The sequence below is a fragment of the Microtus ochrogaster genome, unplaced genomic scaffold, assembly GCF_000317375.1.
Source record: "Microtus ochrogaster isolate Prairie Vole_2 unplaced genomic scaffold, MicOch1.0 UNK1, whole genome shotgun sequence".
NCBI lineage: Eukaryota > Metazoa > Chordata > Mammalia > Rodentia > Cricetidae > Microtus > Microtus ochrogaster.
The window spans coordinates 6,939,123-6,965,095 of NW_004949099.1; the positions used below are offsets into that span (position 1 = coordinate 6,939,123).

At 43.0% G+C, this 25,973-nt stretch overlaps 1 protein-coding gene across 1 annotated transcript in view; it reads right to left on the reverse strand.

Annotated features, from left to right (window-relative positions):
- Positions 1 to 25,973, reverse strand: part of Adamts9 (ADAM metallopeptidase with thrombospondin type 1 motif 9) — a 168,257-nt gene that overhangs the window by 129,072 nt on the left and 13,212 nt on the right. The window contains exons 4-9 of the mRNA XM_005364905.3: positions 7,836 to 8,125; positions 5,562 to 5,645; positions 5,344 to 5,459; positions 4,251 to 4,291; positions 4,030 to 4,135; positions 708 to 854 (exon numbers count right to left, since the gene is read on the reverse strand). Coding sequence (XP_005364962.1) covers positions 708 to 854; positions 4,030 to 4,135; positions 4,251 to 4,291; positions 5,344 to 5,459; positions 5,562 to 5,645; positions 7,836 to 8,125 — 784 coding nt within the window. The remainder of the gene's footprint in view (positions 1 to 707; positions 855 to 4,029; positions 4,136 to 4,250; positions 4,292 to 5,343; positions 5,460 to 5,561; positions 5,646 to 7,835; positions 8,126 to 25,973) is intronic.

Sequence of the window (25,973 nt, forward strand, 5' to 3'; positions counted from 1 at the left end):
GGAGGAGGAGGAGGAGGAGGAGAGAGAGAGAGAGAGAGAGAGAGAGAGAGAGAGAGAGAGAGACTGATTGACTATGCCCTTATTTCTACCACATACTCTCTTCTGGCAACCGCATACTACCCCATTACTTCCAAGCCAAGATTACTAGGTTAGCGGTACATAAATATTTAAGCCCTTCATCATCACAGTGCTCTCCAAAGACCTAAATAAATTTCAGAGCATTACATAAATGCAGAAATATTTGCATATTCCCTTTAAGAACCCAACTCTTTGCTCTGGTCAGTTTGTAATCTCCCCAAAACTGCCAAGGCTATAAATGAACAGGGTAATTTGTGTTCTTCTTCCAAGGAATGTTATCAAAGACAATCACCCCAAAGGAATGCTCAACCCTGCACTGTCTTTCCCTTCCTGGTTTACTTCATGTAGACCAGACACTAGATCAGTGGTTTTCAACTTTCCTACCCCTCCACCCTTTCGTTCGGTTCCTCATGTAGTGGTGACCCCAACCATAAAAAAAAAAACATTTCATTGCTACTTCATAACTGCAATTTTGCTACTCTTATAAATCATAATGAAAACATCCGATATGCGGGATATCAGATATGCGACAACCGTGAGAGGGTTGTTCAACCTCCATAGGGGTTGCAACCCACAGGTTGAGAACTGCTGCCCTAGGGGCCGCAACTAAAAGAAAGTTTAAGTCTTACTCCAAGAACTCGGTGATGTATTTTCGACTGCACTTCGACCACATCCAAGGGTTGGTGTAAAAGTTCAATGTTGGCGCCATGACATGCTGGGGGCTCTTCATACCTTCTTCTTTACATTTATTGCTGTCATCATGAGGCATATTAAACCTAAAGTCAATGAAACAACAGTGAGAATGTCAGTGCACACCAGTGCTTCATGCAGGCGTTGTTGCTTAACAGTTGATTAAGAAAAAATTATAACCGTCTATTGGGCTATGGGAAAGAGTATGAATCCAGGTGAGCAGGATAAATTGTAAGACAATTCAAGATGGAGTGTAGAACACGAGGGGATTTTTATCCAATTTAATGTAAAGTACCTTTGGTGAATGCACGGCCATTTGTCGGGGGTAAGCATGCTTTTTGGAATTGCAGAGGCTCTGCATGTGCTGTAGTTGGTGCTAGAATACAGGAGTTGGAAATCCTAATCGACAGTTAAAGGGCAATCCATAGAGTCAAAATTTTAGCAGGATGCTATACTAATGTCAGCATAAAAATGAATCAGTGTCAAAAATGAAAGCCAAGAGCTTTGCAAAAAGAGGATCCTTGTGGGTCTCGCATCTTCCGTTTCTGGGCCAGGGTGACGAGTGATACACCTATGTTTATCAAGTAAAGTACCATTCTGAAGGTATGTAAAGTGTGTGCATGAACTTGTAGGAAGTGACATAGACACCACAGGCATACAAGTCCAGCCAACTGAAGGTAAAGATGGCAAAGGGATTCACACACCAATGCCAGCTGACAGGAACTGGCTCCCTGAAAAGGCAAGCATAAAAAGACGCTAAACTCTTTCTCATTTTGCCTGAGGGGAGGCTATGGAGCAATGCCAGTGTCCTCTTGGGCTTGGGCGGGTGACGACAGCATTCACACATACTTTCCATTCTTGGCTTCACCAGAGGAAGTGCGGGGAAAATGATAGCATTTCCTCAGTGCACACCCCCTCCATGACCCACATGGCCTCCCAGCCCAGGCAATTATCTACCAGGTGACAAGGTCAGGGGGTCATCTTTTCTCTCTGGGAAAGGCTGCTGTCAATCAGAAAACTGAACATGTGGTTAATTTAGCACCAAGAGAGGAATTCCCTTCCCTAATTCGCTGAACTCGGGAAATGTGAGGAAGATAGAAGGGTGTAGAGCTGTTTCTTATAAAAGAAAAATCTGGAGTAAAGCCTGTGCATCCGCTCCACTAATTCTCTGGTGTTCTGCTTCTTTTTTCTTTAAAAAAATGTGGGCTTTTGGTTTGCCAGTAGAGATGGGAAAATGTAATCTGTATTGGATGAATTTACTTAAAGGTTTTAATACTGAAGAGCCCATTTCTTAAAAGAGGATAAAGGATAAGTTTTGGCTTGCAGGTGCCAGCTATGGCGTCAACAGAACTCTGGTTCAAGCACACCTCAGGCGAGGCGAGCATTCAAACCCTACCCTGCTTCTTTCTCTATTGTAGACAAGAGCTGCCCCTTTTCCCCAACTCACCAGAACTAGGTCAAATCAAGTTTACTCATTTTATCATACAAATGAACAAAAACTTATCTTTATTTGCTCACTGCTGGGACTATAATACCTATTTTGAAATACTTACTGACCAATAATAGCCAAGACTGTTCACATCCATAGTACACTAAGATTGGATTCTGTGTTTTAGATGCTCTCTTTCTCAACTTATTTTATGCAGTGAACGGTACATTTGACTCACTGCATCTGAGGGTCAAGCATCTTCAGGGACCATCAGTTGTGGATAGAAAACAAACTTGTGTCTGTATAGAACATGCATGGATTTCTTCCTCCTCCAGTCAATATAATAAATATAATATAATATAATGGCTATTTATATTATATTAGGTATTATGAGTCTCTAAATTTTATTTAATGTATATAGCAAATTATCACAGGTGACATGAAAATTCAATGCCTCTTCATAAAAGGGGCTTGAGTGTCTGTGGAGTATCCAGGTCTGGGAACCAGTCTCTCACAGACACCCAACAATGATTGTACTATTTCCCACACTCTGTAGACGAGCAACTAAGGCACACAGAGCTTCCAACGCCTGATAATTCAGGTCATAGTGTCACTCAGACGGGGAACTAGAAAGAGAAATTGTCTTGAAAAGTCTCCACATTTCATGACTATGGCTCAGGAATCAGAAGGACCGAGGAGATGCTGACTAAGCCAGTCTGGCCTGCGTCCATCGAAAGCCTGGATTCCATCCTAAACATTTGATCTCTGACAAAGTTTCCTTGGGAGAAAACAGCAAAGGTGTATGAAAAGGCAAAGGGTGGAAGTCTCTTACTGAACTGGACTTCTGGGTGTGTGCTCTTCAGTCTGCACATGTGCATATACATCTTGCTTCATCCCTAGCACAGCATATACAAGAGGTGGTTGAAAAGTGTTTCAATGGAAGAAGCGTCCTTGGCTGATGTTAGATGTTAGCTGCATACCAAGTTCAAACTGGACACGAAAGGACATGCAGCTCCACTACACTAACGTTTCTCCTGAGGAGACCATCTTAAAGATAGCAATGATACGCACTGTAATTATTTTAAAAGCTAGCGTGGCCCCAGATCAGAACATTTCTGGGAGATTTACACCGATTTGCCCTGTCTCTCAGGAAAACAAACAGGGGAGTTATCTATCTCATAATGGCCACCTTCTGACCGTAATCTGGAAACTGAATCTTACTCTGCAGCTTTATTCCTCTTCTTCTCTCAAGGAGGACATTGCTGTTTTAGATGCTAACTGTCTGAGTTATAGCTGTGAGTTGGGCATGATCTGGATTAGTTAAAATCTGTGGACCAGAGCTATGTCGAGGCAACCTTTCAGACATAGATGTGAGTCAAGAAAATTCTCCAAGCTAATTCATCCTTCGATGTGCTAAAAGGAATAAAAACGCCTCTTTCTCCGAGTCCCCAGTGGGAGGAGAAAAATTATTAAACTTTGCACATCAAGCATAAACAGCTCACCCAAAGACACACAGAACTAGGGTTCAAGAGGGTGGGTCGCCTGTACTCAGCTTCTCACCAAGGCTCAGCTCCTTCAATCTACTCTGAAGTCTTGACTCCACTAAAGTAGAAGACAGACACAGGTAAAAAGAAACTAAGTATTTTGTTTCTGAGACAGAGTTTCTCTATGTCAAATCCTAGTTGTCCTGGAACTAGCTCTTGTAGACCAGGCTGGTCTTGAACTCAGAGATCCGCCTGCCTCTGCCTCCTGAGTGCTGGGATTAAAGGCGTGCGCCACCACCGTCCGGTTTAGGAACAAAGTCTTAGGAGACTATGACAAAGATGACTTACACATGGCCCAGCTCATGGGCGATCGTAAAAGCTGTGCTCAGCCCACTGTCTTCACTAATGGAACAACTTCTGTAAGGGTCACAAATGGTTCCCAGTTCAGCAAGACCTATTAGGACAGAAGGGGAGAGACCAACAGGGATTTACTTTCAAAAGCAATTGTGACTTGGACGAGGAACAGTGAGAAAATCATTCTAGCCAGGGGGACATGGATGATGACTCACCTAAGGTGTCACATTTGTCTTGAGCTCTGCAGATATCCTCCCTAAAAGAAAAGCAGACTTAGGCTGCGACAACACCAGAGCAAAGGTCAACACAAGAAAACCCTCAAATATCTAGTTCTTTTTAGGGAGGGGAATAACAAATCACGAACTGGCAAGGCCGGGGTTTTGCAACCCTCAAACATGGTTAAGCCTGGATTTAAGGGTTAAAGGTTACAGGTTACATGTTGAAGTCTACTGTTGTCTCCACAGCCACCACAGCCACAGAACGGTTAGATGCACCCCACCGCAGCAACACTTCCCTCAACACCCACTGTGAAGTGCTCACTGCTTTTTGAGTTTATTTAAGAGGAGTGGTGGACTGGCAGTTGTGGCTTAGTTGTAAAATTAATGAGCAAGGCCCAAGCAAAGCCCTTGATTCAATTTCCAGCAAGGGCTTGTGGGGCAATGAGTGTGTTTATAACGACTTCAGAGATGGTCCAAGATGAGAGAAACCAGCAAGCCAGCATCTCCTTCCTGCCTCCTACATTTAAACAACATTCTTCAAGAGAAACTTATATAAAAATGGGGAAGTTTCTCATTAAAAACACTTCCTTCTTTCTGGCTTTTTGTGAACAAAACCAAATAACAACAACAACAGCAGCAGCAACAAAACCAATCACATAAGTTGGCAACACTAGACTTAGGGTCCTGCAAGGCAGCCACTGGCTGGATGCGGTTAGCAGTTTTCCTTACTGTAGAAGGACATTTGCTTTCAGGCCTGCTTTACATACTGAGTCCTCTTCTGGCATGTATATGATAGAGATTCTCAGCTAGAACGGTACCCTCCCTCATCCTCAGGTCACAAACGGTAGTGTTTGGTGACCCCGCAGATTGTCATAACTGAGAAGAGAGAGTTTCACTGACATGTAGAGATGCTGCTAAGAGTACTACCATGCTTAGGGCAGCCTGTTCAACAAAGAATTATCTGCTCTAAATCATCCATAGTGACTAAGCCGAGAACCTCCCTAGTAGGACTGGCTCCCAGCAATGCAGGACCCTTCCCATCAACTGGGGCCTGACACCAAGAGGTATGAATAACTAGCAATCCATTTACCTTGTGACCAGAACAGCAGTGTCGTGCTGTATCCCACCGAAGTGGTTCTTGGAATGCTGCCACTGACAAAAGTTTTTTAATGTTGTCTGGGCATTGAAGTTTATGGAAGGTCCTTCCTAAACACAGAGAAGAAATGCTCTTGATCTATGCAACAACACCAGTTAGATATGCCATTTTGGATACAGATAGAAAAAAGGGAGAAAAATAAACTTTATTACCTGTTCATTATGAATCACAACTAAGTTCACAATAACAATATTAATTAAATTTCCAATACTTGAGTCTTTATAGATAGAAGCTACCTGCAACCAAGATAAATTTTTCAAAGTTAATGGTGGGCTCTGTGTAAGCAACAAGCAATTCACTTCTTAGGTTGTGTTCCAGCCCTTTGGACGTTTCATGCAACACATGTGTTTTCCGGTCTGAATGTTCACTGCACACACACTGACTTACAGTCTCTGTCAAATTCATAGATGGCAGTTTTAGATAAAAATGAACTCTAGCAAATTTAAGTTCTGAGGCATTTTCCCTTGAAGCTGAATTATCATATGACTTAACAGTTATTCGTTTCAAAGCATTGCATACTAACTTTCCGTCAAGTACTTGCCTGTCATTTGGTTTCCCACATTAATGCTGCACCTGTTCCTCATGCTCGTTGTCCATTTATATGTTCGACATCGGTGTAACCTGGTTTCTGCATTGTTTTGTTATCATAATTTATTATGTCAGCTACATTAACTGTCACTTACCATAGACTAGATTCTAGCAGAAAAATTGGATTTGCGTTTAGTCCCCACAGCAAACTCTGGGCAAGGCACCATGACTGTCCCTTTGAAACAGGGATGTCATGGAGGCTCAGAGAGATTAGGTAACTTGTCTGAGGCTATCCAGTGGCAAACAGCAGAACCGGAAGTTACAGCCTACGCCATCTGACCCAAGAGCCATTACTGTAGTCAAAAGTCTCTGTTAGACCTGAAATAATGGCGTGGATATGGGGTTGAGGCTTGCAAGGTCTACTCAGGGTTTCCTTCTGTCCTCTGGGTATGAGAGGGCCGGGGGTGTATGGAACACATGGGCACAGAAGTGAGGATAAGGTTGAGGGGGAGCTCGGCTGGGTAACATGGGGTGGGGATAGCTCATAGTTGCAAGGGAAGAAGCAAGGAGCAGGACAGGCCATGGGGAGGGAAGAGACAGCTAAGCCTTAGGCCCTAAAGCAACCTTCCCAAGCATGGTGGTTTTTCACAACACAACTGGGAATTTATTCAAAGCAGGTTGTTGTTCAGGTAAAGAAGGGTTAATCCATGCACTACCATGTAAGATTAATTTTAAAAAAAATACCGAGGTATAGGGGAGTATATGAGAATCTTCCCTTTCTGCTTGAATGAAAGTTGTGAAGTAATCTCTTTGTATTCCTGAGAGCCTGGCTCCAGGATTGCTGAGGAGAGAAAAACACGAACACACTCACACTGCCTCTGTAAAACAGTATGTCCTCTACAAGGAGCCCATGTTCAACCTTCCACGGCCTTTTGGGCATCTCTAGGTTACTTAGAATAGCTAAGACAATGTACATAGTTGTTATGTCATATTGATTAGGGAATGATAAGAAGAAAATCTATGTGTGTAGCATAGGTACAAGATCTTTTCTGAAGCGTGTGTGTATACATGTGTGTGTATATGTGTGTATTTGAGTGCACAATTGTGCATGTGGAGTGTTTTTTTTTTCCTCAGAAGCTGTCCACCTTGCCCTTTTGACAAAGGATCTCACAGGCTGGAAGCCTGTCAAGGAGGCAGTCCAGCTTTCTCTGCCTTCCCATTGCTGGGATTACAAGTTTACACCACTACACCTGTTTTCGATATATGAGCTGTGGTTGAACTCAGGTCCTTACATTAGGTTTTACTTGACTTTCCAATCATACAGATTCATGTGTTTCCAATATAATATGAGAGTAGAAAACCAGAAATTTGTAGGCTTCACCCCTAGCCTGCTTGCTTATAACCCTCAGTAAGATGCAAGACTAGACAGATGCATTCTGAAAAAGCATTGGGGATAACTGGGACTCCAAGCCAGCATCACACACTCCTGCCAGGCTGTGCATAGCTCCTAAGTTAGACAGAGAACATGAGGTTCCAGGATGAACAAGAAGAAGGTCACACATAGCATCTAAGCCATTGGCTAGCTCTGCCTGCCTATGGGCAAGCGGCATAACTTTTTTTTTTTTTTTGAGAGTCCGTGTTCTTAGCTATAAAAAGAGGATGGTAGTTCAACCTAAGCCCATCGCTGGAAGGGTTAGAAACAATGCTTTCCAAGTAGTGAGCGCACTATCTAGCAGAGGATCAACACGCACTACTGACAGCTGTGAACAACCACATACTGTCTTTGGCTGTTTGCCCAGATGGCTGAAATGCCAGCCCTGATTGATGCTACAAGCAGAATGGAAAAGAAGCAGCACATTGGGTCAACCCATCAATCACCTTCCGTGTGGTATACTTACAATTGACATGAGGGTTAAAATATAATGTTGAAGGTTTGATCCATGGTACAAAACCATTCTGTGGTCAGCTACCACCATCACTTCTACAAACCGTGGATAGGACAGAAAGCGTTTGGTTCTTTTGTGGTTCCTTCTGTCCCTGGTGCCATTTGTCTTGGTGATATACCCAGAGGACACCTTTGTTGCCAAGCCGCTCTTTAACAGCGCCACGTCGTCGGCCAGGCTGTTCCTCTTTGTCCGCATTTGCATTCTGATTTTCCGCTTGTCTTTACTGCGACTACTTTTGAGTTCTGTAAGAAATCAGATGACATTCATTATTTACCCTCAGAACTGTTCGTATGTTCAAATGATGCCTTAGATGGTAGGGAGGTGGCTCAATCAGTAAAGTGCTTGCTGTCCAAACACAAGGGCCTGACTTTGGAGTCTGGATCCCTGGCACCCACATGTAAAGGCAGGTTGGTTCTGAGAACTGAAATATTGTGGCTGGGAGGGTAGACACTGGCAGATCCTTGGAATTCACTGGTAATTTAGTATAGATGAATTGGTGAGCTTCAGGTTCAAGAGAGACACTGTCTCAAAAATAATAAGGTACTGAACAACTATGGAAGACATCTAATAACAATGACCTCTAGATTCCACTGGTACACACATGCACACACACATATACACACATGTGCATGTACACCTGGGTGCACATACACATGCACATATATACAAGAACACATACACATACCACACTCACCCCAAAAAATAAGAACATAAGTAAATAGAATGTCTCTATAGTCAAATGTCATACAAAATAAACTGCAGACTATGAGTTGTATAGAACCCAAGCCACACTCTCTCTGAAATGCCTGTGTCTGGAACTAGCTTCCCTGGGATATGATGTGGGATTGCCCTATGTATGCTAGGAATACTATTGGTTAATAAAGGACTGCTTTGGACTTATAGCAGGGCAGAACATAGCTATATGGGGAAAACTAAACTGAATGCTGGGAGGAAGAAGGCAGAGTCAGAGAGAAGCCATGGAGCCACCAGAGGAGACAGATGCTGTAACTTTACCTGGTGAGCCACAGCCATGTGGCTATACACAGATTAATGGAGATGGGTAAAATTAATGTGTAAGAGTTAGCCAATAAGAAGCTAGAGCTAATGGGCCAAGCATTGATTTAAATCATATGGTTTCTGTGTGATTATTACGTGAGTCTGGGCTGCAGGGAAATGAACAAGCAGTCTCCTACTACAGGAAAGAATATTCAGTTGATGTACACTGGTTACTCTAAAATATCAGGCTTGGCTTAAAAGAAATGGAAGCATGCAGTTCCTTCCATTGGGTAACAGAAGCCTTGTTAGGATCATGGATAAAATAAAAGTTAATTTTACAAAAGAGCTGGAAGGAAGAAAAATTATATTCCCTTTTAATACTTTTTTTTGAAATTTGATGATAGCAGAGAGAGAGATCTGAGAGGTAATTGTCTAACAGACAACATAAAAGACACTAGAGAACACAGAATAAAATGTTCCATTTCTTTATCAGGCCGCCATCACAAGTGAAATAGAAGAACAGAGTCACTGCAATTCAATGTCTCTGAACTTGCAATTGATTCATTTCAGTGATCAGTAAAGGGAGCACATGAGGGCAGAGTGTGGGCTAGGAGCTGGACCGTGACTTATTTCAGCATAGTGAGATGAATCTTCAGGTATCCTGGATTCTAGTCTATAAGAAACTGTGGTTTATGGGGCAGCAGCCTTGGGAAGAACTGGAAGCTTGTTGGGAAGAAGACCCCAGGCCCAGGGGTGTGTGTGTGTGTGTGTGTGTGTGTGTGGTGTAGCCACAGAAGCTAGGCTTAAACTGTCCCCAAAGTGTTTCATAGTGTGCTCGAATTTTGAAATACCCCATTCAATTTTCATATCACTAATCACAGAACAAACAGAACACTCATAAAAGAGCCTGCTAAAAACACATTTTGACTAGAACTTCATTTAATCAGTTACCTTGTTTACCAGTTCATGAATGTGCATTCATTCACATTATAACAACAAAGCAGAATTGTATGACTAAGAAGTATGCTTCAGTGGCTAAGACCTGAGAAATTCTTTCTTTCATCAACACCAAATGAATATAAACCAAAAGGATAAACTCTGAGCGGCTTCATATTTGAAGGGCCCAAATACTTGACAATTATAATCACTTGCTGAAACCAATTAAGACCAGGATGTGCCCTGGACCAACCTGGACATTTTGATTATTAAAATGGTGAACTTTTTTTTTTCCAGCTGTCAAACAGGCTTTTGTTTGCTCTGTGGGTCCTGGAGATTGAACTCAGGTCCTTCTGCTTACTGACTGTCCCAGGCTTAGAGTTTGGACTTTCCTACTGATTTGACCTTTGAGTCATCAGAAGACACCGTGTAGAACTTTATCAGCAAAGTGACAGCTATCAGCCACAACGATTTCAGTCAACTGGAAAGCTCAGAACAAGAGTATGTGGAGAGTGAGAAGATAGAGGAGCAGCTGCTGCAGGCGAGGGATGCAGTCAGGATGAGACCAGGAACGTGACAGCTAAAGAGAACGGTGTTTTAATCTCAAAGTGTGCGATAAAGCCGTAATATTTCCATCTATCTGTGGATATACCCCACCTGCTGCAGGCTAGGGATGCAGTCAGGATGAGACGAGGAACGTGACAGCTAAAGAGAACGGTGTTTTAATCTCAAAGTGTGCGATAAAGCCGTAATATTTCCATCTATCTGTGGATATACCCCACATGCTTCTATACATTACATGACTGAGTAGTATGGCCAGAGTGACTCGATCACATTGTTTTCAAAAGACAATACGTTGTAGGGCACTGCCTACCTTTTCTTCTACCAGTTTCAGTGTTTCAAGTTTCACACTGGGGTCTCTAATCAATTTAGAGATGAGTTTTGTGCAATGTGACAGACACAGGGCTGATTTCATCTCTCCCCCTCCCCCCCGGACACCCAGTTCCCCCGTACCATTTGTTGAAGATGCTGTCTTTTCCCCAATGTGTATTTTTTGGCATCTTTGTCAAATATCAGATGCCTGTAGGTATTTGATAGAGATTACACTAAATTTTTAAATGACGGGGTAGAATGGCCATTCTCATAGTATTAATTCTGCCAACCCAGGAGCATGGGAGGCTGTTCCAGCTTCTGGTGTCTCCTCATTCTCTTTCTGGAGTTTTCACTGTAAAAGTCTTTTGCCTCCTTGGTTCGGTTTGTTCAATTTTTGAAGTTGTTGCTAATGAAATTGTTTCCATAATCTATTTTTTCAGTGTGTTTCTTGCTGATGCATAGAAAAGTTACTGATTTTCTTAAATTGATTTTGTATTCTGCCACTTTAGTGAAATTTTTGGAACAGGATTCTATTTGCCTGGGAACTAAAGCCGATCATTGACAGATAGGACCTTATAAAACTAAAAAGGTTCTGTACAGCAAAAGAAATAACCAGCTGAGTGAAGAGGAAGCCCATAGAGTGGGAAAGTATCTTTGCCCTCTGTGTAGCTAACAGTTAATATCCAGAACATATGAGGAACTCCAAAACCAGAGCAAAGACAACAAAGGACAAATGTTCTCAGAAGAAGAAATCACAATGGCTAAGAGATATCTCAAAAACGTTTAACAGCTTCACCAGTTAGGAGATTCAAACTCAGAAAACTCGGAGACTTCATCTGATACCAGTTAGATAGCTAAGACCAAAAAAAAACAACCAACAACAAATGCCAGCAAGGATGTGGGGGCAGGGAGTTCACTGTTGTTTGCGTTGTAAACTGGCCCAGTCACTATGGGAATCAGTGTGGACAAATCTCAAAAAGCAAAAAATAGATCTACCATATAGCCCAGCTATACCCCTTGTTGCCATCTGCCCAAAGGACTTGACATTCTACCCCACAGATACTTGCTCAGCCAAATTCATTGCTACTTTACTCACAATGCCAGGAAATGTAATCAACCTAATGCCCTCTTCACCTGATGAACAGGCAATCACAATGTGGTGCATATTTAACTTGTAAAGGAAACTGAAGCCATGAAACTTACAGGTAAATGGATGGAATTAGAAACTATCATATTGAATAAAAGCTGGACATGGTGGCACACATCTTTAATGCTAGCACTCAGGAGACAGAGGCAAACAAATCTCTGACTTCAGGGCTAGCCTGCTCTACAGAGCTAGTTCCAGCATAGCCAGAACTACAGAAACTATCTTGAGCAACAAAAACAAGCAAAATATTATACTAAATGAGGCACCCCAGACCCAGAAAGACAAATGCCACATGATTTTTCTCACACGTGGATCTTAGCTCCAAGTCTTTAGATGTAAAGCATTTTTGGAGTAACTGCAGAAACTGGAAAAATAGAAAGGGGCCACAGTGAGTGGAGAGGAAGCGGGAGAAGGAGGTTTAGGGAAGGGAACAGCAGGATATAGGGGCTATGAAGAGGGAAATGGGGAAAAAGGGACAGGGAATAAAAATTGCCTGGGAAATGGGGAATACACATGAGTGTGTGTGTGTGTGTTTATACATGTACATATATAGGTATATAGTTTAAATAAAGTTATGCCACTTGCGGTGACAATGTTCCCCCAAGAAGCATGGACTAGCTAACACAATAGTTTAAATAAAGTTATGCCACTTGCGGTGACAATGTTCCCCCCAAGAAGCACAGACTAGCTAACACAATAGTTCCCAGTGCTACACATGAGAAACCTCTCTCCCAGTTGTTGGCCAGCGGAATTTATGAGACCAACTATACAATATAGACCATTGCCTTTGGTCGATCCCCAGAAGTTGCCAAAGTCTCCACACACTTTTAACACAAGAATGAGGACTTGGAAGAATGGAGCCCAAACTGACTGGGAAGCCTCCTCCATGAGGACTAGCTCTCATAGTACCAGAGGGAGCCATGCAAGCTGCCAAAGGAGAAGAACACCAATAGTCCTGTCCAGCCGCAGTGCCTACAAACAACAATGATCAGAATGGCAAACTATCTTGACAGGTGCAATATTGGTGCTTATTCCCTGGGGAAAACCAACAGCCATGTAGCTGGACTTAAGGACCTTTCAAAAAGAAGGAATTCATGCTGGCACTGTAATCCATGACTGGGGAGATCAAGGAACCTAGACGAGAACGTAACACTGCCAGTTTTAAAAACCAGTATAATGTCTAACTACACACTAAACACTTGTCCTTATGCCCACAGATGAGTGCAGCTCTCACCCATAATTAAGGAAGCTTTTTTTTTTTTTTACAGCGACAGAGATCATACAGAAAGTCACACATGGACAAAATGCAGAGAGCAACTGCCTGTGTGTGGGGTGGCCAGCCCTAGTTGATAGACCTAGAGCACAGCCCTTAACCCCAGGGCTCAGGGAACATCGAGGTGGGAGGGCGGAAAGATTGTAAGAGACAAAGCATCAGAATGGGATGTTTGCTGTTGCACAGGGTCTTCTATATATGACAAAGAAATCTCTGTTACCCTCTAGAATAACTGCAGGCAACTGATAATAGCTGAGAGACAGAGAATCCGTCTTCCACAGGGACAAGACACTGATAGGCTAGCAAATCTCAAAAGGTCAGCCCTAACACATGAGCAACACTCAATGATCGCTGCAAATTTTGCTTATAATCTGATGTGTGTGTGTGTGTGTGTGTGTGTGCCTAGAAATTATAATTAAAAAATAAGGGGTCACAAATTTGAGTAGTAGGAGGGACTTAGAAGAAACTGGAAGGAAATGAAGAAGTTTGATATAAATATAATATTTCATACACATGAAATTCTCAAAAACTAAATAAGTAGCTTTATTTAAAACAAAAAAACTTGTCACTAAGCTTGCTAAAACTAAATAATTCTTAATGTTTATTGAAGGTGTAAGTCACAAACAATGCCACAGCAGTTTGGAATTATGATTAATAGGGTGGTATTTATTTAAAGGGGAAAAAACTTACAGATCACCATCAGCCCTCTGCGCAACCCGGAAGGGAGCCTAGTCGCCAGCAGAGCAGGAAGTGAAGAGAGGAGGAGAGGGAAGTGGCCACTTTTTTAAAGGGAGAGGGACCACGCCCCAATGGGCTGGTATCTCAGCGGCTATAGGCTGGAGGAGCGGAAGGACCTCCCGCAACAGTTTATTGTAAAAAAATTGTATTAAATACCTAGAATTGAGCAGTGTATAAAGAAAAGAGTTCATTTAGAACTGTTTTGGAGGCTGGAACGCTAAATCTAGGCAGCCCATTTGTTTGTCGTTAGCATCACAGGGGAAGCAAGTGCGACAGACATCATCAGATGGTGAGATGGGATGTCAGGATGCAGGGCCAGGCTCACTCTTAATAAACTCTTGCAGGAATTAACAAGGGATTCAAGAAAGCCACCAAGTCTCTTCTAGGGCAGACCCCCCCAGCAGCCCAGCAGCCTTCCACCAGGTCTCACCTACTATCTCACCCATCAAAAATCCTTCAGTTTTTAGTCTGTTACTCTGGGACTGAGACCTGAATGCACAAACCTTGAAGGGACAATCCACCACCAAATGATAGCACACCATGATTTGATGGGTTTGGTTTACTTAAAGAAAACGCTATTTTCAGTAAGGAAAAGGCATGGGATTCACTATTGTAACCAGAAAGGAAAAAAACAGTTTGCTTTTAGAGTTATCAGAATGAACTTAGAAATGGGACAAACTGACCCCCCCAAGATCCACAGGGTGAGAGGAGAGAACTGACCTTGGAACTTTGTGCTCTGACTCTACCTCTACACCAGAACTCACTAGCCCATCCTCCCATGTGCAGATGAAAAATGAAATAAAAATGAAACCAAATTGCAGGAACCAAGTCATTTCTTCCTAACAAACCAGCACATCCTCCTGGGAGATCCTGCTCAGCCTTTACTGGCTTCACCTGTCTCCTCGTGCGCTAGAATCTTACCTACGGATTTAATTAGTCCAACTAATTCCTAGCACATTGATCACTGTAGCAATCAATTCAAAATGTAGCACTAGAGTCATGGGTGGTGGCGCACACCTTTAATCCCAGTCTGGGGAGGCAGAGGCAGGCGGATCTCTGTGAGTTGTAGGCCAGCCTGGTCTATATAGTGAGCTCCAGGACACTCCAGGATGACATAGTGAGACCCAATTTCAACAACAATAACAACAACAAATTAGCATTAAAATGGCACAAAAAAATAGATACTGCACCTAATATACTTACCTATTCTCTAGCCTCAAAATAGAATTGTAGTAATATGTTGAAATAGGAGCAGCGGGGCTGCGTCCCCGGCACCTGGCCGCCCACATGGCTAGCTTATGTCCCGAAATTATTACATGGAAACTGTTTTCTTTTAAACACTGCTTGGCCCATTATATCTAGCCTTTTCTCGGCTAACTCTCGCACCTAAACTAGCCCATTTCCAATAATCTGTGTAGCCCATGAGGTGGCTTACCAGGAAAGATCTTAACTTGTGTCTGTCTGGAGTGGGAGAATCATGGCGACTCACTGACTCAGCTTCTTTCTCCCAGCATTCTTTTCTGTTTACTCCGCCTATCTAAATTCTACCCTATCAGAGGCCAAGCAGTTTTTTTTATTACTTAACCAATGAAACAACAGATAGAAAGATGACCCTCCTCCATCAGTAATAGTTTTATTCTCAGCTGAGGGAACACACTGTTAGGATAAAAAAAAGGAAGTTCAACCACACTGCTCTTCAGTGGTCTTCCAGCATAATACTACCAAGGGTTGTGTCTTAGGAATTTACAATGTCTCTTGGCTAAAACTTTTATAAGAATGGACTAATTAATGAAATTTTATTCTTGACTAAGTAGTAGTGTAATTTCCCCCCTCGTACACAACTTCTTATTTATTATAGCTTTTCAATGACCATTTCGTTAAGACTTACATACCATTAAATTTCCATACCTTTAAAATATATATCCCTACACCGTGTGTGTGTGTCTGTGTGTGTCTGTGTGCACATGCGCACATGCTCTCACAGGTGCCCATTACCTCATGCGTGCTATATAAACACTCTGCCTCTGAGTTACACCTTCAGCCCAGTTTGGTGAGTTATAGTCTATTCACAGAATAGACTAAGTGATGGCATGGCACGAGCCATCATCGCCATTGTCTGATTTTAGAACAATCCGATTGTCTCCAAGAGAACTCCTATACCTCTCAGCAGTCACTCCCCATTCTTCCTCTTTCCCGAGCCCTACCAAATAGTAGCCCATGTTTTTACATCTATGGGTTTGCCTCTTCTGCCGTGCCACATGAACGGATTCATACAATACCTAGCATTTGTATCTCGAGTCTTTCACCTCACTTGATGCTTTCAAGCTGTAGTATAGATCTAGTCTATTGCTTTTGCTGTCAAGTGGCCCATGGTGAGGAATATGCAGATATGCCTGCCCATTTGGCATCTGGGTGGATAGTCAGCAAACCAGCTGAAGGCAACTCCACATTCTACATTTTGAACAGCTACAAAAATTGTTTTCCAATGTGGCTGCCTAAACAAACAAAAAACATTAAATTGTATTATTGTGTAAGTGTGGGCATATATATGTTATGGCACTCACATGGAGGTCAGGGGACAGCCCCCCTGGCAGAGTTGGCCCCCCATTCGGAATCTATTTCAAGCCTCCAGGCCTATTCAGTTCTTCTCAGTAAGCGGCTTTGCCCACTGAGCCATTTCATCAGCCATGTTGCCTCCTGAGGTTTAAACAAAACCCCCAGAAACAAGCTATCTTTTTACATGTCTCTTGTTCTTTAAGCACTCTTGGAAAATTAGTTTCATTTATTTTGTCCAATAGTTTACAAGAAACCTGATCTCATTCAAACCCTACAATAATGTGTTGAGTCTTCTAAGGACCAAGCCAATGGCTGAGAAAAGATAATATTTAGCAATACGAGTCTCACAGAGGCATGTACACAGATTCTCTGTTGGTTGTGGTAGTGCACACTGGTAATCCCAGTACTTGGGAAGTGGGGGCAGGCAGGTCTAGAGTTTGAAGCCAGCTTGGGCTACATGTTATACAAAACACACACACACACAAATAGAAAGAGAGAGGGGGGACTTTCTGTCAGGCAGTATGTGTTTTCCTGTGACTACCCCATCGGCTCTAAAGTTGTGAATGGTAATTACTAAGCCTGGGTTAACGTTGGCATTTGCAATCATTTTGGCTTCACTGCTGTCAAAAGGCAAATACTAATGCTTCTCCCAATCACCAAACCACTGGGGCTTTAGGAACCCACACAGTGAGAGGAGACTGCGTGCATCAGCCCCTCTTGACCTTGGGAACACCCCTGTCCATCACTCTGGTCTCCCACTTAGAAACCCAGGGGAAGTCGTGTCTGTTTACAGCTTCTTGGAGGGATAATGGGTGTTTATGAACTGCAACATGCTAACTCCTGCCTGGTGCGCAGGAAGGAGTGAATAAATCCCATCGTTATTCTCATTTGCTATTTTTAAACCAGTCATAAAATTATAATACGAGTTAGATTTTAAAAGGACCCATTTTAGGTAGAGTGACTAAGTGCACTTAAAAATAATGTTCTGGCTTGGGATAATGCTTCCAAAGGTGTTGTTTGTCCTCATGGGTGCGACGGATGAACAGAGCATACCACGATTTGTTCCTGACATCTGGTTGGACCTGACAGTAGAAGGAGTAGCAGGGGACAACCAGAGGTGCTGAGGGTGGGCTTCCGTCTCCCAAATGAGCAGAACATATCCTGCTTCTATTTAAAGGGTGTTTGGGAGTTAAATAAGAAAGGATTTAGAAGAAGCATTTCTTACGAATCAGAAGTTTAACACCTATTTTGTGCCTACGTAAGTTGAAAAATAACCAAAAAGCAAGTTTAAAACAGTTCAGCCCTTAAAATCCTACTATTGTAAACATTTAAGATTGCATTATTAGGAAAAAGAAATATTTTACAATCAAAATTTTGAGGATATTTGCTCATACTTTGGTAAAAACATTTTAAGTCAGTTTCATTTTTACAATGCAAGGAAGTGCTTATCGTGCTACTAAAGAATCTGACTTATTTTAGAGAAAAATACACACACACACACACACACACACACACACACACACACACACACCTTGTTACTCAGTGGCTACTCACCAAAGTGTTTCTGCCAACTGGGCTGAGCAGAGCCAATGGGAAAGCTAATGGTAACCCTGGGAGGTTAATTACTGCTGCAGATTTTCACAAGGCTTATCAAATTTTAACTGAGCGTTCTCAAGGCAGAGTGACCTCACGGTCTTGGTGGGCTGAGGAATCACATGGCAAGGACCAAAGGAAGGGTTCAAGAACAAGGCCCAATCCCTCTCTGTTTCACCTGAACGTAACCAAGGGAAGGAAGGCAGGAAGCCATCATTAGTGTTTCCCACTTCGATCCTGGTCTTACTCACTCATGCTCTAACTCAATAGTAGCTGCCCTTCCTTGGATAATCTCTTGCCTGGAAACCTCAGATTCCTCATCAGTAAACTAAAGATAAAACTGGTAAATATGTAAGAGGGGAGTTGTAGATACTAAAGGAGATGATACAGTCAATTGTTTTAGAGCAGGGCACAGCTTACAGGAAAGATTAAATACCCCCCACTTAACACGGTAAGAGAATGGGTACTGTTATACTGACTGTATAGAAGAGACTCCTCTCTACACATGAGTGCATTAGAATTAGGGACCTTCAAATAAACAATTATACAACAGAGAGACTCTTATAAAGACCACCGGTGGAAGGGAAGATAGATGAGAGGAGAGAAGATCTGAAAGCATGAGCAGTCGAGTCCTGCTTGCAAAGGATTGGGACAAGCGCATAAGGACCAGCAGTGAGAGGGCGGAGCCTGAGCTCTGACTGGCCCTGATGGTTAATCTCTACCTCTATTGTGACCGGGTTTGGAATCAGTAAGGAGACACCAGGGGCAGTTGAGAGGCTGTTTCCAGAGAGGCTTATCTGAAAGGGGAAGGCTTACCTGGAATGTGAGCAACACCACCCCATAGATTGGGGCCAGAGATGGAACAAAAAAGAAGAGGAGTTGGGGGCACCTGACTTAGTCTCTTTTGCTCCTGACTGAGTGTGCAGTGTGACCGGCTGCCTCATGCTCCCACTGCCATGATGGTCTATACCCCTTTACCTAAAATGAAGGCTTCTCTCTGTAAGTTCTTTCATCAGGCATTTTGAGATAGCAAGGAAAAAAGTGCACCCTCCTGGGTCATTGCAACAGTCTCACGTCTTAACCGTTCTGGGAGCTAAGTCTACAGCCCAAAGCAGACTAGCCTCCACCATCTTAGTTCTAGCCAAAGCTAAGATCTCCACTATTGGGGCTGTGGTTGGGGATACTTAATGAAGTCTTTGACCAGAGACAAAAGAAGGCGAGAGAGAAAAGTTCTATTGGGATCATAGGAATTTAAAAAACAAACCAAAAATAAACAACAAGAATAGCAAAACAATGTGGCTAGGGGAAAAAAGGAAGAAAACAACGCCCCCAAACCCCATGGATGTTTTAATGAAGTACCATGTGCTTCTGGAATGCAGGGGGAGAAAGAGTTCAGTGAGGGGCAGGGGTTATTACACTTGCATAAAGCACTAGTTGGTGTGAGTGGAAACCACATGGTTTAACCATTCCTTAAGGGCCCTCAGCATGCTAACTTCAAAAACAATAGCGGATCCTGAGATACTCTCAAGATCATGTTCCCAAGACCAGTTCTTGTAACAAACTATAAGTTGTGTTTTGAAAAAAATAATAGCAACAAGAACAAAAGTGCTGTGCCATCCACTGCCAAGTGACTTATTCATGTGCTGGCAACTGACGGGTGCAAAGGCAGGGGCACAGAGGTTTGGGGTGAAAAGACTTATTTTTAACTGCTTGAATCTTGATGAATGATGTTTTGTGAGAGTAGTTTATGGACATTAGTCTTATCAGGTATTTTCAAAAACAAATCAATTAGGTTAATTAGGTTAAACACGTCAGACGGTACCCACATCTGGAACTTTCTCCACACATAGAAGCCTTTTGAAAGCTCTGAGACATCTTTCATGAAAGAAACCAGCTTACATATATTTAATTACTTCTTGTGTGTGTGCATGAGGTTATGGGATCTTTCCCCATTTAAGAGAAGGGTGGGAACTAAGCACCCCGGGAAATACAACAAGACAGAAGATTGCATATGAGAACTCTCTTTACAAAGAGAGAAGACTGTCCTGGCGCAGCAATGACAGCTCTGGGCGAGGATGCTACTGGCTGCTCTGTGTGGGTTTTCTCTGTAGGAGTTCCTGTCCTAGGCACTTTACAGAGATGGACTTCATTGTTCCTCATGGAGACCGCTTTTGGCAGGGACTATTAACTCTAGGTCATAGATAGAAAACCAAAGGATGCTTGACATAACTTGAAAAGATATTTCCAGAACATCTATCTGGAAAACATAGGGAAGCTACTTGACAGTACAGGCACAGGTAAGAACTTCCTGCAAAGGGTTCTAAGAGTCCAGGAACTAACCCCAAGAACTGACAAATGCAGCCACATGAAATTAAAAAGTTTCTGTACAACAAGGAGAGCACAGAGTGAAGAGACAGTCAACGGATTGGGAGGAAAGCTTTCTTAGTCATATTTCAGGCAGGGATAACACCCAGAATTACATACACACATGGTGGTGGTGGGGAACAGAAAGAGAGGGAAAGGGAGATAAAGTGGGGAGAGAAAAAGAGAGAGAGACAGGAGTGAGTGTGGGTATATGGCATGAAACAGGGACCAAAAGAGACCTGTGCTGGTTTAAGGGAGCCATGTCCACCATCCTCCATAGGCTCAGGTATTTGAACACTCGGTCCCCAGTTTGTGGTACATGTGCCCACCCACACCCATATACACCCACAAACATATGCATACATATGCACACACATGTATGCATGCACATACATACAAATATTTAAAAAGAAATTGATCTTAATAATATAGTCTACTTAATATACCTTATCCAGAGTATGACCAGTTTAAGATACAGCTTTAGCCATGTCCAAGACCAGTTGGAGACCACAGAGGATGGAGCCTTCCAGGTAGTTTACAAAGTAAATGCAGGAGGCAGTGGGACTGGGGAGTTCAGATGTGCATGCAGGTCAGCATTCAAAGGGACTTACGTTCAAATCCCGGCTTCTCCACATCCGTTCTGTGTGACCTTGCACCCAAAATGTGAACACCTACCAGCTACTCTGTTTTGGGGTGGCAGGCAGACTTAAGCGACTTAAGACTTAAGATGTACTGGGTATTACAGGGTCTGTACATGACAAGCGCTCTAGAGGTGACAGCTGTGGTGGCTTTCCAAGGCACCTAGAAGCTGCCTTGAGGCTGCGAGAGCCAGGTGGCTCCTGAGCTTGCCTGCTGTCTTGACACTTCAGTACAGCCCGTGGGTGGCCTTGCAATGCCTGTGGCAGGAACAAGGTTTCCTTCTCAGAGCTGAGATTAAAGAGCTCGTGGGACTGGAGCTCTTTAAAGACTGGGACCAAGTCCCAGAGAGCATTCCTTCTGAATGGGATTGATACAGGAGCCTCCTGGGGATGGGGATGCCTCTGTCTAACAGGGCTTGCAACAGTAACTCATTCCCTCCCCAGGGTGCCTACTCCCCTGGGCAGGGAAGGGAGGAGTCCGTAGGTTTCTGTATTTCCAATGTCAATCTGACCTCCACAATTATAGGCTACCTTTCCCAGTATTCTGGCCTGGTTCTAAAGAGTTCTGTTTTTCTTTTCTTTTTTTATCATTCGTGTGTGTGTGTGTGTGTGTGTGTGTGTGTGTGTGTGTGTGTGTGTGTGTGTGTGAAGCTACCATGTACATATGTTTTCATATGTGTTGAGGCCAGAGGTCAACATCCAATTTCTTCTCTGTCTCATTTTCTCACTTAACTTGGAGTTCATTAATTTGTCTCCACTCCCCAGTGCCCCAGGGGTTACAGACACGGGCTACTGAGTCTGGCTTTTCCATATGAGTGTTGGGCATTTGAGCTCACCTATACATTCATTGTGTGGCAAGCACTCACTAACCAAGCCATCTTCCCAACACCCAGCAGCTATTTTGTTACTCTTAAGTTGTATTTTGTATCCGTTCAGCTCTTGCAGGGACAATTTAATCTCTTAAATGAACAAAAGGAGGAAAACTTTCTTTTCTGCAGGTTCGAGGCAGCTTCTTGAACAACCCCACAAGTTCATTCTTAATTATCCTCACACTTAGATTCGAACTTCATTTTGCTCCTGCTTTGAAACATCCCCTTCTGGGCACCAACCACAAGCAGCTTTCCCTTGAGTCATACCCCAGAAAGGCAACAGGTCTGAAAACTGAGGCTTGGGTGGTGGGCCTAAGCTGCCATTCATCCTGGCTCAGGGCTTTGATCCTCTCAGCACAGAGAAAAGGAGCAGAACAGAAGCCCATTATGTTAGATAAGAGTGGAAGAAACAAACAAATGAAGTCTTTAGCTTCAAGTGGGTAAAACCCAAGGCTCTTTCTTGGCTATTGTAGGTCTCAGAGACAGCGTTATAAATAGTATGCACTTTGACACCATTTGAAATTGGTTAGTTTGGCAGTACTGAGGTGGAGGGATCTTTAGGGTTCTTAGGTCACTCAATAGGAATTACTATTTGTAGAAAAGTACTCCAAGATTTAGAATGGGTTTATTTGCAATATAAAAGAAAACCAGTGTTCATCAACTATATAATGGGGGAATATTATATCCATACAATGGATAGTATGGATATACAATGGATACTATGGCTATCCATAGTATAACATTTATATCCAGACAACGGAATAGTACTCCATAGTATAAAGGGTGACGGATTGGTAAAGGCAGCAGTGTGGATGAATCTCAAGTGCAATGAGCTTACTGATGCTGTTTATATAATATTTTGAAAAAGTGATACTAATATTATGACACGATAATATTTGCCCAGATTCACAGAACTGTGGGCTAAGAAGATGAATCTTAGAGCATGTAAGGTGTACCTTAATATAAAATGGAAAGATGAACACTAGGAAACTAGAGGAAAAGAAAGAGTTCTGTAACATTCAGAAAGAGCGGAAAAATTCCAAGGTCATATCAAAATCAGCTTGAACCCTTTCCAGACACAAACTGCATTTTTCAAATGCTCTATCCTAATACCACACAAGAACAGGTAGCCAATAAAAAAAGGAAGACTCACCCCAACACAGCCTTAATCTTGGTCTGCTCTCTGGGTAAAATTTACCAGTCCCAGTACACACAAGACTCAGACTTTCCTACCTCTCTCTCTGCAGTACTTCCTATTCATTAAGGATTTGCATTTTCATAGTGTATTCATGCAGACATCTGGCCCAAACATAAAAAAGACACATGAAAAAAATTCACCCACAAATGATTCACCAAGGAATGACTACAATATCAACTCCGAAACAGTCTGATTTTCAAAACAACAACAACAACAACAAAAAAACAAACAAACAGAACAACTCAGTGGAAACAAAGCTGTAAATTTTAAATCTCCATGGTATAATAAACAGCCTTTCCTTGGGCCAATGATCTTATTCCCTATAAAGAGACCCAAGAGACTCTACAATGTCTGATTTGAAAATAACCCATCCTGGGTAAAGGCTGGAGGAAGGATCCTCATGTTAACTCCTGAGAGCTCTGCCCCTGTCTGCTAATTCTCAGGCCCGCCTATAGAAGATGAGCATCCGTACCCATTTCAGGTGGCCTCCGGGAGTATGACAACCTTAGCCAGCAGCTGCACTACCTGCTCCCTTATTAGCAACTGAGAGCAATTTCTGAAGTATAGCAGGAACTCCAAAGATCCTGCTGGGCAAGACACAGGAAATACCTGAGACTGGCTGCCATGAGGGAAGTACACAACCCCCTGGCTCTTTCTGGGTTCAGAAACTCAAAGTGCTCTAAGAAGGGGACAGGAGAGTCCTTCACACATCGGTGAGAAGAGCCGTGTCCTCCGGTCCAAACCTATTGGCCACTGTACACTTCCATCCTCAAATTAGCTCCTCTGGGAAATCACAGGTAAGGGACTATCCTGAATGGCAAAGGAGATGGTGAGAAGAAATGCTGTGGACTGAGAATGTTTCCATAGGCCGGAAAACGCCGGCAAGAGACAATGTAATAAACAAAACACCAAAACAGCCCAATCCTAGCGAGATGGCTCAGCAGATTAAGGTCTCACCATGAAGACACGAGGACACAATTCAGACTCCTAACACCCATGGAGACGCTGAATGGGAGTAAATCCATCATTTGGGAGGCAAGATCCCCAGGGCAAGCTTGTTAGCTAGATTAGATAGAGTTAATGAGCTCCGTGTCTAGCAAGCAACCTTCCCTCCATAAATGAAGTGGAGCACAATTGAGGAAGACACCTGACACCGACTCTGGCTTCTATACACAAGAGCACATATGTACATACATACCTGCACAAATGTGAGTCCACATACTTGTGAACACACATACTTACATACATGCATACTGCACACAGACAAGCAGCAACAAAAACGCCCAACCACGTTGCCTTTTGTATTTCACCAAACCCCTCCGTTTTGGAGGAGCCGTCAGAGGCTCTGTGTGGTACCTGCTCTGTGGTTGAGGGCTACTTCCATTTGTGCTATACAAATTAGTATAGCAGGAAACTGATCAGGTTGAAACACAGACTAGAATAAGTGGGTGGGGAGAAATTGGCCAGGTAGAACAAATCTAAACCTATGCAGCAATTTTAACGTTGTCAACAGCGACACCATGAAGGCTATTGGAGAAGCAGCTACCACTCACAAAGTGCAGACTGTGTTGAGATCACAATCTAACCAAACAGAAAGCTGGGAGACAACTAGGAGCAGCTTTAAGATAGGTGCTGTTCAGGTGTGGGTGCTCACCACAGTAAATGTATTTCAGTTACATAGAGAAATAGCCTTTGTTTTCCATATTGGGATATTTAGAGGTGGAAAGTCAGGTGTCTTGAGTGTGCCTTAAAACACCCCAGCAAAAAGCAAGCAAACAGGAAGTAACTATGGAAATTCTTGGTCTCTATTCAGTGTAGATGGTGTGTTCAATGGTGGTCACTCTGCTGTCACCTGTATTTATGTACACTAATATGTTCATAAGAAAGTGGATTTTCTTTAAGCAAAAAAAAAAAAAAAAGGAGCCAGATGTGGTGGGGGCACACCTACATTCTTAGATTTCGGGGTCTAAGAGTAAAAGGTCAAATTGAAGACCAGCCTGGGGTAGCTAATGATACTATGAGAATAAATAAAAGAAGAAATCATTCATTCCTACATCCAAAGTCCCTCATTGCACTACTGTCCAGTGACTGATCTGAGATCTGCACCATGATCCGAGGGTGCCCGTGTATTAGAAGTTACCTGTTCTTATTTCACAGGATGAGAGATGGAGAGGAAAAAGGGCTGCAAAAAAGTGTACTAAGGAGAGTCTGGTTGATTTCAGCCCAAGACACCGATTAGCACACCATGGACCACTATTACCCCAGACACTGGCTACCTCCTCTGGTTGTTCATAGAAAGCCCCCTGGGGGAATCCTGAGGGCCGCCTTTCACTGCTTTGGGGCCCAATTCACAGGGCTGCTAATCTAATCAGTGGATTGATGCTAAATTGTTACTGGGATCCCAGAAGTTAATCTATAACAAGCAAGACACTCCAATTGGGGCATGCTAGAGCCACAAAGCTGTTGGGTGTCATTAGAGTCTTGGTGAGAAGTTGGAGGAAGGATTTCCTCATATCAAACCAGACTCCAGGCAGGCAAGTCTACAATCTGTCCAAGAACTGTAATTCCTACGACTGTGGTTGGCTCCACAAAGGAGCAGTCTTCTAACTAGACCTCAGGCACGGGGGAAAAATGCTAGGCTTGGGAGCATTGTGACCTTGGCTAGCTCTTCTTTATCAGCTCCTGTGTTTCAGTTTTTTCACTAACAAACAGAAGTAGCTCACAAGGCTACAACCCCAGCCTGGGGGTTTGTACTCTGTTAATGGTTGGTAGGGTTGAGGGAGAAACGTTTACTTCAGTGGTGGACCCACTGATAAGGTGCACAGTCTCCTGTAAACCACCCTTCACTCATCCTCTGTAAGCAACCCTACTAAAACGCACTGGGTCACTACAAAACAGAGTTAAGGGGC